The sequence below is a fragment of the Arachis stenosperma genome, chromosome 6 (genome assembly GCF_014773155.1).
Source record: "Arachis stenosperma cultivar V10309 chromosome 6, arast.V10309.gnm1.PFL2, whole genome shotgun sequence".
In the NCBI taxonomy this organism is placed as follows: domain Eukaryota; kingdom Viridiplantae; phylum Streptophyta; class Magnoliopsida; order Fabales; family Fabaceae; genus Arachis; species Arachis stenosperma.
The window spans coordinates 12696498-12710750 of NC_080382.1; the positions used below are offsets into that span (position 1 = coordinate 12696498).

Here is a 14253-nt window from a genome sequence, read left to right on the forward strand (position 1 = left end):
TCAATTATTAACTTCACATAAAGTCAACTACACCTGAGTTTTCACCTTGTATATATGAATTTGTTGATTTTGTCATCTTCAAACAACCTTTTACAAAGTCTATGCAAGCTGCTACACATAAGTACATAACAACCCAAGGTATTAAATATATATATTCACATGGCCTGCAAAAAATAATTTTACTAATGATAATAATTAGTTATTTTTTAACGTTTAAATTTAACAGAATTGGTCGTATGAACATTATTCTTTTCTATTTTTTTATGGACTGATAATAAGTATATATATAATGCAATATATTACTGTAGAGTAAGAGAATTTATTTTCTATTAAAAATCAAATATTATATTTTTTTCGAGATGATGTAACTCATTAGATATGTTCATCTGTCTATTTAAATACTTTATCATTTTATTTTTTATTACTATAAGATAAAATATGAGTTTAACTTTAAATAAGAAAAAACACACACTTCATCTTATATAATAGTAAATAAAGAAAAATTCGCAAATGAATACACACAAATAAATAAATTATCATATCACTGTACTCCGGGATTATTTGAGTATAGTGAGTGTGTGTTAATTAAGCCAGGTAGCTGCTTCAATATTTAAACTTGTTTCATTCAGAATAAAACAAAATGCTGACACCTTTACAATAATTATGAATAGTTGCGTACATGATGAAGTTAATTATTTATTATTTTGTGGAAATATATATATATATATATATATAATTATATATATAGACAGAAATCAACCGACAAATAACTCCCTAAGTGCCTGCAGAAATGGGTCACCATGAGCATGACTATGTGGCTTACTTCACATTCACATATATAATTAATAGTGCAATGCTAAGTGACTAAAATTTATTATTTTTGTTAATACTTAGTAAATAAAAATATTTTTATACTTAAATTTTAAACTATAAATTTTAATATTATAAAAATAAAGTATTAATTTAAAGTATTACCTAATATTTAATAAAAAATATTAGCTTTTTAACATTTTTTAATTAATAGAATCACTATTTTTTTATTCCAGCAAGATAAATTAATAATTAATCATAGTGTTTACCAAGTATTAATAAACTAGTAAATACTATGTAACAGTCAGAAATCAATTTGAATTAATCTAATGATTAGTTTACTAGTCTGCTAAAATAAGTGTTAGAATTTTAAATTCTGCCTTATATATGTAGCAGGTCAACACTTGCTTAATCGAATTAGTAAATTAATTATTAGACTAATTCAAATGAGTTAGTTTGATATTTTAATTCCATAACAATTAGACTGCATTTGGAATATGATCTCATAATCACACAAGGTAAGATGTCTGATATTGTTTTTTCCTTAGGTCAATTCACGAGATGGTATGAATAGCAGCCCCAATAAAAGTAGCATTATTGCAATCAACAAACTTGCCGGCCCTTGAATTCAATATCGATAGATATTGTGAGCTTTTTATATTTATTGCTATCAGTTGGCAAGAACATCCTAATTCAATGCTCGTTGTTTTCTGAAAAAAAAAAAGGTTACCTTTCCTCAAATCAGAGAAAGGAATAATTCGATGAACAACAATAAAAATCAACCAATAATCAATCAATACACAATTTGCACATTAAAAGAATTATATATTTGAGCCAATGAGTTATAACTCAAATAGTATAGTCTTTCCATATTCATCTAAGAGGTCGCGGATCCGAGTCTCCCCATCTTTAGTATTAAAAGAAAAAGAATTATATATTTAAATTTTAAAATTATTCAAAATTTATGTTGGTTGATCATTATTTTATATTTAGAGTCAATTTGGATAAACAACTTAAATAAACTCTTTTAGTAAAAAAAAACTTAAAACATAAGAACTTATATTAAAAATAGTTTATAAATAAATTATTTTGTATTTGACTTTTTAGTCATAAAAATACTTATTTAAAAAAAACTGATAAAAAGTCTTTTATTATAGGAGAAGACATTTTTCTCAATTTTTCCCTAAAGACTTTAAAATTTAAATGGCGTTTTAGAAAGTCACAAATTAATTTTAAAAATTATACTAAACATTAATACGGTAACTTTTCATAAATTAAAGAAATTACTTATGAACCTATCTAAAAAATGGTCCCTTATTATTTTTCTAAATTTATTCTAGTTTAATTTTGACACAACTAGATTTGCTAATAACTACCAATAAGAGCAGACTTAATAAGGTTACTTAGAGTAAAAATATTTTTTTAATTATTCAATAAATGCATTGCAAATATATTGAAAATTTTGTTGAATTTTTATATCACAAATGTTCAGAAATTAATATATATTGTATTATCTTATATCTGAGTTAACGTTAGCAATTTTCCTTTTTTTTTTCCTATTAAAAATGCTGTCCCTAAGATTTTCCTTTTTCTTCTTTTTTTTTTTTTTCTTGTACCTTCTTCCATAACCTCCGTGAATGGAGAGATCAAGTGAAGTAAACGAAATCTAAGTGGAACCAGTAAGCATACAAAATCACTGTGGTGTTGGATCTATGACTATGAGACGGTGACCAATGATGAGAGATCGATGCACTGCCAATCTTTAAGCCCCCGCTTTATGACATGGCCGAGGTAAACAGCTACACATGCTGAAAACTAAGTAACAAGTGTTCAAAATGGTAGAACTACCTAATTAAGTTTGGAATTGTTATTCGAAAGTTTCTCCACATAATTTTTGCATTAATCAAAGTAGAGCACAAGACATCACATTCATAAACCTTCTATAAAATTCGGCAGGATAAAACTCACAAAGTTGCAAGTATTGGATAGAATTAGAGTAAACTACTATTTTTATTCATAAAAGATAAATACACTAACATTTCTATTCATAGAAGACGAAAATTGAAATTATATCCATAAATGATCTCTGTGTCGAAACTACCCATCATTAGTCTAATGTTGACTTTGTTAATAACCCTTTCTATAGGGACATGTTGAGGCATTATGTGGCTTAGGAAGTCATCTTGTGTGGCATTTCGGAACTACCCATTATTAGTCTACTGTTGACTTTGTTAATAACCCTTTCTATGTTAAGGCATTATGTGACTTAAGAGGTCATCATGTGTGGCATTGTGAGCTGTGTAACCGTTATAAAAAACTCTAAACCCAAAAATTTTCTAAATTTTGAGATTTTCCCAGAAATTCACCCCAAATACCAACCATAGCTTTAAAAAATCTTCACATATATTCGTAGACTAACGATGAATTTCTGTAAAAATTTCAAAATTTAAAAAATTTTGAATTTAGAATTTTTTATAATGGTTACCAAGCTCACAATGCCACGCATGATAACCCCCCAAAACCACGTAATGCCATAAACATGCCACATAGGAAGAGTTAGTAATGGTGTCAACGCCAAACCAACGATGAGGTTGTTTCGACACATAGAAGCCATCATTCATGAGTATAACTTCAATTTCCATCTTCTATGGTAGAAATGTCAGCGTTTTCATCTTTGATGGATAGAAATAATAATTTACTCGTAGAATTATGCAGAAAATTTTCTAAGGATGTTCCTCTTAATCAAGTCAATAAACATCAATGTTCTGCTGAATAGAGCAATCATTTTACCCAAGTGAGAACAAATGATACTTCACTTGAGAGAATATGTAAGGAGCCAAAAGTTCACACGAAAATGAACTCTTTTCTTTCTAAATTATTAATGTACAATATTGTAATTTAAGACGACCCCCACCCGGCAAACACTGTCGCCGCTGCCACCACCACCCTTCTTTCCCAAGAGAAAAAAAAAATGCTGGACATACTAATCTCGCTATTGTACAATTTTATTGTGTCGTGTCCTTTTTCTACTGTATAAGTTTCTGAAACTACAACAGATACAAGAGACTAACCATTTGAGAAGACTGAAATCTTGGCCCAACTGTCATGCCTGAGCAGCTTCGACCCAAACTCAACAACAGCATTACATGGAGGCCGTGATTCTGCGACCAAGCTTACCCTGTGATTGATTGTTAATACTACACCGCTAATTGTGGGATCTTGCAGCCACGAGTTAATAGCTCCTCTTCACATGTTGGTACTGTCTCATGTCATGTTCCATATCAAACACCATATCAAACACCACATTGCAAGGGAAGTAACAATTTACGGCCAACAATGATTATGACTAGATATGGATTGTCCCGCTTTTCATTTACCGTTGTTAGGGGAAAAGAGGACCGGGCTAGAAAGGTGTATTTATGTTTAGTTCAGCGCATAATGAACTCGTTCAAGAAGTTGAACAACCTGATTAATAGGAACATGTGGAGGTAGGAGTGACTTCAAACTTGATTTTACCATTTCCGGTGGGTCGGATGATAAAATGATCTGTTGTTGCATGCTTGTCAACTCCAGAAACTGAGTCAACATATCACCATCAAGTATTTTGGGTGTTCCGGCCTAACAAAATGAAGATAGAGAAGCAAAACTCATTCTATATTCTTAATGTATCACATACAATAATTGAAAGCATGCCAGCTTTAACTAAATTCAATTTCTGGTTCTTACTGGATTTTCACGGCTGCGAAACTCATTATGATCGTTCCCAAGAATAGGTGCAGTCAAATGATGTACAGCAAGTCTTGTTTGCACTGCTTCTAAGAGCTCATATTCTTCCCTATACAGAAGATAAAATTCATCTTTTTCAGGTTGTAATCCACCACATATTGGAAAGCCTTTATTGGCAGATCTTACAAATTGCCATCAAGGGGCCGTGACATCAACAAATAATAGTAGTAGCTTACTTAAAGAAATATGCAATTATCATGAAGACTAAATATACACAAAATTCAGATTGAAAAGAAAGGAGGAAAAAAGGTTAGAATAGAGCCCCAGAAACCAGTCAATCCACAAACCAACACTTCCCAAATGCAGAGTTCTTACCTAACCTCTTTACCATACCTCAATCACCTTTATGCCTTTATCCCGGTCCTAACCTTCCAAAAAGCTACATTCTTTTTTTGAACTTTTCTAAATTTGTTTATCTTCAATTTGAGCCACATTTTCAGGAGTATTCACATTCGAAACATGCCACCTCCTATACAACTTATGAAAAAAAAATGTCCTCTCGAAACAGTAGCACATATATCTACAAAAATATATATACAAAAAATGTTTCCAAAATAAAAAATCTTATAGAACTCCTGTACAACTAATTGATTTTGTAAACTCCTTGTCATATGATCTTATAGTAAAAAACCTTATAAAACTCCTGTATATATATTTTAAGTAACAACAACTGTCCCATTTTATCCAACACAACTTTTTGATGTGAGTCAACTAGATACCAATTTGAATGGAACGTCTTGGGCTGCATAACTTGATCCACTAAATCAATTTGGGAACCCTTGAAAATTATTTAGGGGTGCTGCCATAATTAATGATTACCTTGATAAAGGGATGAAGATCATGATGCTTCCTAACAGAGTACTAGCAATAATTGTATTTTGTAGTGAATCAATGTTTGTCTTGGGCCAATTGGCTCCTTGCAGAGCATCGTCAGCTGGAAGACGGTATGAATATGAACCCTGCATTATAAAATAAATTTCAAAACAAAACTTAATAAAACAAGTGCTAGAAACATTACATCAACAACAATAAGTTACAGAACGGAGCTTCACTAATTCAACATGTTTTATCATATATTTATTACGCCATAGTAGATCTGCATTCTACAATTCTGCTTTTGAATCAAATTTCAACAGAAGCTGATAGCATTTAAAGGATCTACCTTCTGAATGCTCATGGCTATTTCACCCATGAAATAAGCACAATTTAGTGACAAATTGCATTCTGGACTTGCATTATCTGAGACAAAAAACAGTAGCAAAATATGGTTATAAATTAGAATATTGTTTCAGGAGGGAAAAAAAATCAATAAGCAAATAGCTTGATGCATGCTAATAGCATGAAAATAGGCTACGGTAAAAATGTTAAACACCATTGTAATATGAAAAATATGCCACATGAATGCACAATCCAGCCGCATTATAAAAGGAACTGTTCTGAGAATCTGACCAGGCAGGCTGTAGCCTAAAAACAGGCTGCAAGAAAACCAGTGAAACAGTTGAAATAATGGTGGCCTTTATGGTTAACTGGTTCAAAAAATTGATTAAAAAATTCAAAAAATTATTTTTATTTTATATTATTTTATTATATCCAGTTGAACTCCTGTCAAACTTTTGAACCTCAAAATTCACTGGTTCAATGACTAGTCCACTTTTCATAACCTTGAATTAAAAAGGTTGGTGATAATCAAGTTGAAAGAAAAGGATAATTAGCAAAGCCTCCATATTTGGTAAACAAGGTCTTTCTCGATATTTGCAAATCAAATTGAATAATTCACAAGTAACTAAGAATATCACACTTTATAATATAGACAGGCATATCTTGATGAAATTGATTTGATGTTCTTCTGTTGGGTTCTAACACAACCAAATGTACACTCATGTATATTTTAGTTTCTAGCTAGAATTAGAATCACTCAAGAATGGAATTCTTTCTCATGCTTTGGAAAAAAAAAAAAAGAATGATTTTAATTCATTTGGGAATTCCAATTCTCATGTTTATCAAAAGTGGTCTGATTTCCAAATCAATTCTCACAACAATCATAGTTAACATTTGAAATGTAAAAAATTATCCCTATTTATAAGTTAATGTTCAATGCAAGGGTAAAATTGTAAAGAAGAGAATTCAACTCATTTATAAGACATTCCAAACCAAAGAATTGAATTCAATTTTACTAATATATCAAAGTCATTCCAAATCATGGAATTAAGTTTCAAATAGAAATAAATTCTTTTCTTAATGAAATAGAATTCTTTTCTCACATTAAAAAACTTTCCAAACACACTGGAAATAGTTCTTGGACACTGAGAAGATAAGATGCCAAATACAATGGTAAACCCTAGATTAGAAAATCGTTAAGGAGAAGCTGATTTAACAGAAGGCTAACCTTCCAAATGATCTGAACATAAAACAGCAATGCTTCCTTTACGATCCGAAACGACAGCCGTTTCAGCATCCATAAGAATGCAATCAGCAACTAACCTCAGCGATGGGTCAGAGTAAAGTTGCTCCAATTTTTTTGTATCCTAAATTAGAATTTATAAGTGAAACAGTTCAAAAAAGTGAAACAGTTCTGCTAATGAAGAGGGAAAAAGATCATCTAAAATGTGGAGGTTTGGTAAAGTCGAAAAGTAAAGCTTTAATCACCTTTGAATTTGTAACTTTTATTAGTTGTGAGCCCTACTATCTTAATTCAAGGATGATTAAAGTCTTACTTTATCACTTTACCAACCTCCTCAAAACATATCAAGATAAGTGGATTTTTATCCTACTATACCAAACATAGGATACAAAAATAATGTGTAAGCATCCATAACTAAAGCAGAAAACCTAAAACAATATTAATGCAGAAAATGCTCTCTAATATCTCTGCCTTTCTACCAAGAAGATCCAATTTAAAGTAAACCTCAAAATTGAGTTCTTATTTCCATTTATCTTTTATTTTTTCTTTTCCTTTAAGAAAAAAAAGAAGGGAAAGTTGTTGGGGGAAGGAGGGGGGTCCACAATAGAGACCACAGTACCACTCACCTCATGGTAGGAATAGAAAAGGACACCATCACGACAATCACCAACAGCGATTCTAGTGAAATGTACAGTCAATGATGTTACCAAGAAACGTGTCCTTCCCTGCGCAAACTTTCTCACTCTTTGGGGATTGTCATTTGGGAAACCACAAACATAAAACTGCATTCAAGAAAATATCTTAATGAGTAGACTATATAAGAACATAGATACAACTGAATGAAAAGAAAATCTTGAGAAAGGGTGGGGTGGCAGTGTGGAAGTGACAGAATAAATGCACAAAACGGGCAAGTTTCATGAATTACAGTATTGCCAGCTGATGCCAGGAAGTAACGATCAAGATAAGGACAGATTGCAAGCACCATTCCCTGCCATGTATTGCCATAAGCAAACCGGAACTGCCATACTTCATTTTCATCTAGTTTGATCCCATCGGAACTATTATCATCGGGGCTGCTGCCAAGACTGCTGCCTGATAACTGTTCGGGAGCATATGTAACAATTTCATGAAATGGTGAAGTTCGTAGAGATGACGATCCTGCCTTTGAACATAATGTCATTGAACCACTATCTGAATTTTGCACATGATCAAGGCAAAGAACAAGAAGGCGACCCCTAGCACTGCCATACAATAAAAATACAGTAACCAATCTGACATGTATACATTTCCAAAAATTATAATTATTTGACAATGGTATGAACATACTATCTCGATTCCGCTAAGGTCGGATTCTATACACTGAAAATGCTTGCTAGCATATACATAGTAGAACAACTATATTGCTAGAGAGAATTCAGATCATTTGAATATCTTCATTGCAGAAAAAGTTAGTTAAAAAGTAATGACTATGCAATACTATTTAAAGAGGTGACAGAATTGAGTTTTGATGGCTGTATTCCGAAATAATCATAGCTAACCATAGACAAGGATACAGAAGAGAATACCCCATTAGGCAAAAGATCAGCTCAAAATTATGATTGTTGGTGCATGAGTAAACCGGTTGACTTGTGATGTTTAACATCACAGAGGCCAAACAGCTTCCTACATGTTTTTATAGATTCAATAGTTATTGTTTAAATGCAGTTTGGGATACTCTTAACCTTGAGTACACCTTATCGTTATTTTACAAAATTCTAATAGATGATAGTTTGTTAAACAAGCCAGACATGCCACATACAATGTTGCAAAAATTAAAGTGCCCTTCAGTTTGGATCAATCAGGAAACAAAAATGCATATTAAGAAGAATAGATACCTCGAAGCAAATGTATAATACCAGACTTCAACAATGGAAAAGAAAAGTTTTAGGTTATAAATATTAGGTCCCATATTCATTGGGAAAAGCATGTGCAGTTGATGGTGGTTACTGGTTACTACTACGCAATGCTTATTTCTGAAATTTTACTTTACTAAAGATATTGCATTATGCACACTTGTGAGACCCAAAGTTGTGTAAGTCGCATTATAAGCAAGTTGAGGTGGGTACACACCATGCCACCATGAAAAGAAACTTGCAAAAAGCTCACCGACAGCTTGGTTCGTTCAACCCATAAAAGCTAGATGTAATTCAAGAAGGACAGTTCACAAGCAATTTCATAGTTCGAGGCAGAAACACTGTCAACTGATACAACTTAGAAGGAAAATAGAAAAGAGGAGAACTAAATGGCATACCTCTCAGCTTCCCCACTGGGCATTATGGCCGGACCAGAAGACAGACTAGTTCCAACTACAAGAGCCTGCTCACTTCCAACCCTTACTAATTCCATGGATTTTCCTGTTTCTCCAGGTTCGAGTCTAAAAGATGAATGCACTGACCCACTTGTGGGATCCACAAAACATATGTCAGACGAGCATGTACCATAATTCAGTCCAGTCCTCAACACAAGCAACATCCTGCTTTCATTGTGATACAGGATCTTGCGTAGAGTGCCTTCTAAATGAAACTTCTGTGCATTAATTCTCTTACTGTGCACCATCTCCACCTAAAGCATCACATGATGAATTAAGTACAAGTTAAACATAGCAATTTACAAACAAAGAACCCACCATGAATAAGGAATGATAAGATAGTAGTTATTTCCTAAATCATGTAAATGAAATAACAAACAAGAACAAGTAGTAGACACCATGAAAAACATTTTTTATTAGCTTGCATTTTTAGCCAGCAACTTAAATCCAGCTTCAGACAAATTAAACTATTTCACAGTAATCATAACACATGCTTATATCTTAGTACTTCTCTGTGCATTGAAATCTCTAATGTAAAGACGCCTTTCAGTAAACAATAAATAAAGAGAAACCAAAGAATAAAGTAATATAGAAATACAAAAATCAAGCACTACTGGAGAATGATTTCCTTACAAGATGTAAACTGTTTTCTGCAACAAATAGTATTCCTTTAGGAAACTCAATGGAGCAAACAGGAGTAACATGTGTGGATGGCTGAAATGAAATAGAAGTATAGGAAAGGCTGTGTCTTGCGCTATGCAACAACCAAGGTCTCTCACATAGAACAATTATATCAGCATCAAGCGAGTCATCCAAGGGCACCAAGAAAACTGGAGTAACACCAATACGACGAATGGCAATCAACTGAAGCACGGAAGGCAGGTCATTTCTCTTGTCAAAAGCATTGGCCACAGAATTCACCAAATTTGTGGAACATAAATCAGCATTATCCACAGTCAATGGTATTGAAGATGATCTTGTTGGCCACTCAAAGCGAAGAAGCATTCCATTCCTCAATCCAGCAAGAACATAATACTTATCAACAAATACAAGCTGCACAGCTTCAGGTACACAGCCACTTAAGGTAGTCCCCATTGTATTTGTTAATGAAATTGTCCCACAAGCAACCACCGTAACTCCATCAGGACCACAAGACAAAATTTCAACAGATGGCTTGTGTGTGCCAATAACAAAGGTTTTATTGATGTCAACTCCACTAACAAGGGAAGAAGTACTTCTTTTATTTGCAGAAGATGAATTTGGTTGTTTCTGCTCAGTTTTTTGTCTAGGGATGGAAATGCATGACAATTCATTCTGCAGTCCTAAATGATGCATTTCATAAATTTCATAATGATAAGCTGATAGCAACCTTACCCCTAGAATAAACAAGAAGCATGGGTTAGAGGTGGACACAACTATGAAATTGTGCCCAACTGCCCCCAAATTGATGGTCATGTTATCTGGAGACCAAGATGTGCAAATAGGAGAGGACATGGATATACCTTCAGCATGAGCACCCTTGGTAGGCAAACAAAGCCTAACAGTAGATTTGTGGATCTGGACAAGCAGACCATCACTAAAAAGGCCACATGCCAAGGTACATACATTAGGTTGGAAACCAACTGAATCAGTCACGTCTGTAAAACTTAATCCAACTGACAATATTCTTGTCTGCTCAACAAATGATAGCACTAGAAAAGAATGATATGAATCAGTAATTTTCATTCGAACAGTCCAAGCACCATAGACCCCCTGATATATGGGAGCAGTCCTAATTAGCTTGTCTACACTGATACCACTCCGAATTATCCTTAACGACCCCTCAGGTGCCTCACCACTGCAGGCAAACACTTGATCATGTTTCTCATCATGATAATCCACAACTGCCATGTCCAGTATTGGTGTAATATTTTGAATAGGGTTTGTATAGCATAGCCTTCCATCTTCCAATTTCAGAACCATGCCATCTCCCATTTCTATAAAGGCAGCTATATATCCACCTTTAACCCACAAAAGTGCTTTACAAGGCATACCTTTATAAAGACACTCAGAGATACTAACTTTAAGGCCATCAGATTCAAAAAGAATTTCAATCATAAAAAATTCTCCAGTATTTACAGACAAGATCATCCTGGGATCTTTATTATTTTCAGGTTCCCAACTCCATGAGCATACATACTTGAAACTTGGATTAGTACTGGCACTGTCATTGTCTATGCACATAGGATCATAATCACTCAGCTCCAACAAAGCACAGGCAGCAACATTAAAGCGTTCATCGTCAACATCTTGTAATTTACAAGAGTCCTCAATATAAGTCTGCTCCTCCATGGCATTGGGTAAAAAGTTTAAGTTAGTCCTATAGACGCAACATGGGTTGCAAGCGTCTCTTAAATCCATCAAAAGAGCATCACCTTCTCTGAATAGAAATGCAAGTCCATGAGAGTTAGGAACTTCAACAATGTTAAGTGCTAGAAACCCAGCTTCAGCTTCAACAAACTGAGAAATGACAGAGATTGTACGTGCTTTAATATTCCATTCCAACAGTATCAAATCATTTTGAGGTTTTCCCCTCCTGCCAGGCCAAAAAAATGTACTAAGTAGCTAATCATTACAAATAAAGCCAAAAGAAAGACAAGCTGATTTCAAAAATAATCATTTTTATAATAAGACTTATAAACAATCATACCTATTTAGAACAACAGCTAGTATAGGATTATGCTCCTTGTTTGATTGCTTGGAATCTTGTGAAATAAAGCACATGCTCCAAATAGTACCACTTAAAGTGCTTCTGTGATTACTTGTAGAAATACTTGCAGTCCCTTCACTTTCAGTAGGATACATTATCCTCTGGAGTTGAGCAAATGAGACCATGTGAGTACATTTCTCCAAATAAAACAATAATTTATCAAGAATAAGCTAACTAGGAAAATCATAAAATTATAGTAATATATATTGCTTCAAGTATGAGAGCATTCGAAAATGAGAGAGAGAGAGAGAGAGAGAGAGAGAGAGAGAGAGAGAGAGAGAGAGAGAGAGAGAGAGAGAGAGAGAGAGAAGGTGTAAAGAAGAGACCAGGATAACAAATCCCTCCAACTTGCCCTACATGTTTCTATCGTATAACCCATAAATCAAAAGACACACAACCTTTTACCAACACACCCCAATATGAAGCCTATCTAAAATACATAATGGCAAAGCAGTTCCAGACCTCATCAACAATATCATTGCCAATCCCTGACACAGAAAATAGAGCCAACCGATCTTCATATGCACTGGCAGCAACAAAACAACCACTGAAAAAAGACAAACATGAGAATTGGAAATACTCACAATAGTTTACACACTTCACATTTGTCCATTTTAACATGGTGCATTATATTTTGAAAGCACAATATTATCCAGATTCCAGATAAGTAGAAAATTATATATCCATTCTATTAATAACAGATATCACTTAGAGTTAGTCAGAGAAACCTATATGGAATAAATAAGACAGCAGAATATATATATATATATACCAGAGAAAACATCACCTAGAATCAACTGCTAGCAATCTTCCAGGGAGATCCCTTGTGTTTCCAGGACTAGATAGATGAACATGTGTTACAGGGAAAAATCTACAATGATGCATAAAATTGCATTAATGAACCAAACTGGAATCTCAATTATCAATAATAGACATACAAGGAAATTTAGTAGAGATAAAGAGAGGGTTCACCTGTGCATTTCATTGCAAAATGTGAGGAATGAAAGCTTCCCAGAATCGGATAAAGCAATCAAAAGATCTTTACCCCACATCTACAGACCAAGAAGAAAACAAGCACCAACTAAGGTTCTACTTTGGCCAAAAGGAAACCCAGGAAAAGGAGGGGAAAAACAATAAAAGACCACAATCAGCTTGAGCTCACTACAGATGAAGCGATTAATACCTGCGGATCCCGCATTTGGAATTTGGCATTCCATGGCAATATTGCAAGATCTTTGATAATGCCAAAAACTGGTTGATCACACACTGATTGTACAATCCCATCCTCACCAATGACCACCAATTCTATTGATGTCTCCTGAAACATTAACAACAAAATACATACTTCAGCTGAATTAAAGTATTTGTGCCTAATTCAGGTCCATTCCTTTCCCAATTTCCATTTCCATTATAATCATTAAGTGTTATGCTTCAGTTAAACACCAAATAAATCAATAAATAAGGTGCAATTCAGCATTTCCTTCAGCTAGCATTTCAGTTCCAATTAGCAGATTCCCTCCGACCTTAATGAACCCTAATTCAAAGCTTAAGACTATAATTAGGAAACTAAACCAATGTAGCTGAAACGAGTCACCGCAAACAAACAAAAGCTTGCAATTCAATAACTCTAGAAAATCACTGCAGCATCAGAAGCCAATAAGACAGAAGATTCTGAAGGTAAGTAAATGGAGTAACGGGGAGAGAGAGAGAGAGAGAGAGAGAGAGAGAGAGGGTTGAACCTTGCCGAAAACTACGTCGTTCGATGAAGGTGAACGGATGTGGCCATAAAGAACCTGAAGAACGGCACTGCCTCTGAGAACGCACTTGGAGAGATAGTAGGGCTTCGTGGAGGGATATGAAGACGGTCCTGGCTTCGCGGAAGAACACTCTTCCTCCGAAACCGCCATTGACGATAGCTTGAAGCTTGAAACAGTTTAGGTTTTGAAGATGAAGAAAGAAACAAAAATTGAAGTGACGATTGGTGATTGGTTGTTGAAGAAATTTAACTAACTTGTCATTTCTCTTGCTACCATCATGCATACTTCATTTCATACTCATTCAACCAAAACGAAGAGGGTTTTCCAGACATGCTCGATTATCATGAACTTACACGACTACTTTATTTAATTTAAAATTACAAAGCTCCAAAAAAAATGAAAA

The 14253-nt window shown here is 33.9% G+C and overlaps 1 protein-coding gene across 1 annotated transcript; it reads right to left on the reverse strand.

Moving 5' to 3' along the window:
* Positions 1-3653: 3653 nt before the first annotated feature.
* On the reverse strand, positions 3654-14197 carry LOC130934962 (uncharacterized). Its single transcript, XM_057864475.1, has 15 exons — positions 13833-14197; positions 13277-13411; positions 13066-13145; positions 12881-12964; positions 12556-12640; positions 12034-12194; positions 9978-11919; positions 9288-9598; positions 7923-8238; positions 7624-7779; positions 6983-7121; positions 5759-5835; positions 5416-5555; positions 4537-4645; positions 3654-4428 (listed from the first exon to the last, which is right to left on the reverse strand). Exons 1-15 carry the CDS (start codon positions 13998-14000, stop codon positions 4234-4236), a joined length of 4098 nt encoding a protein of 1365 aa, XP_057720458.1. The 5' UTR covers positions 14001-14197; the 3' UTR covers positions 3654-4233.
* Between the last annotated feature and the right edge of the window lie 56 nt (positions 14198-14253).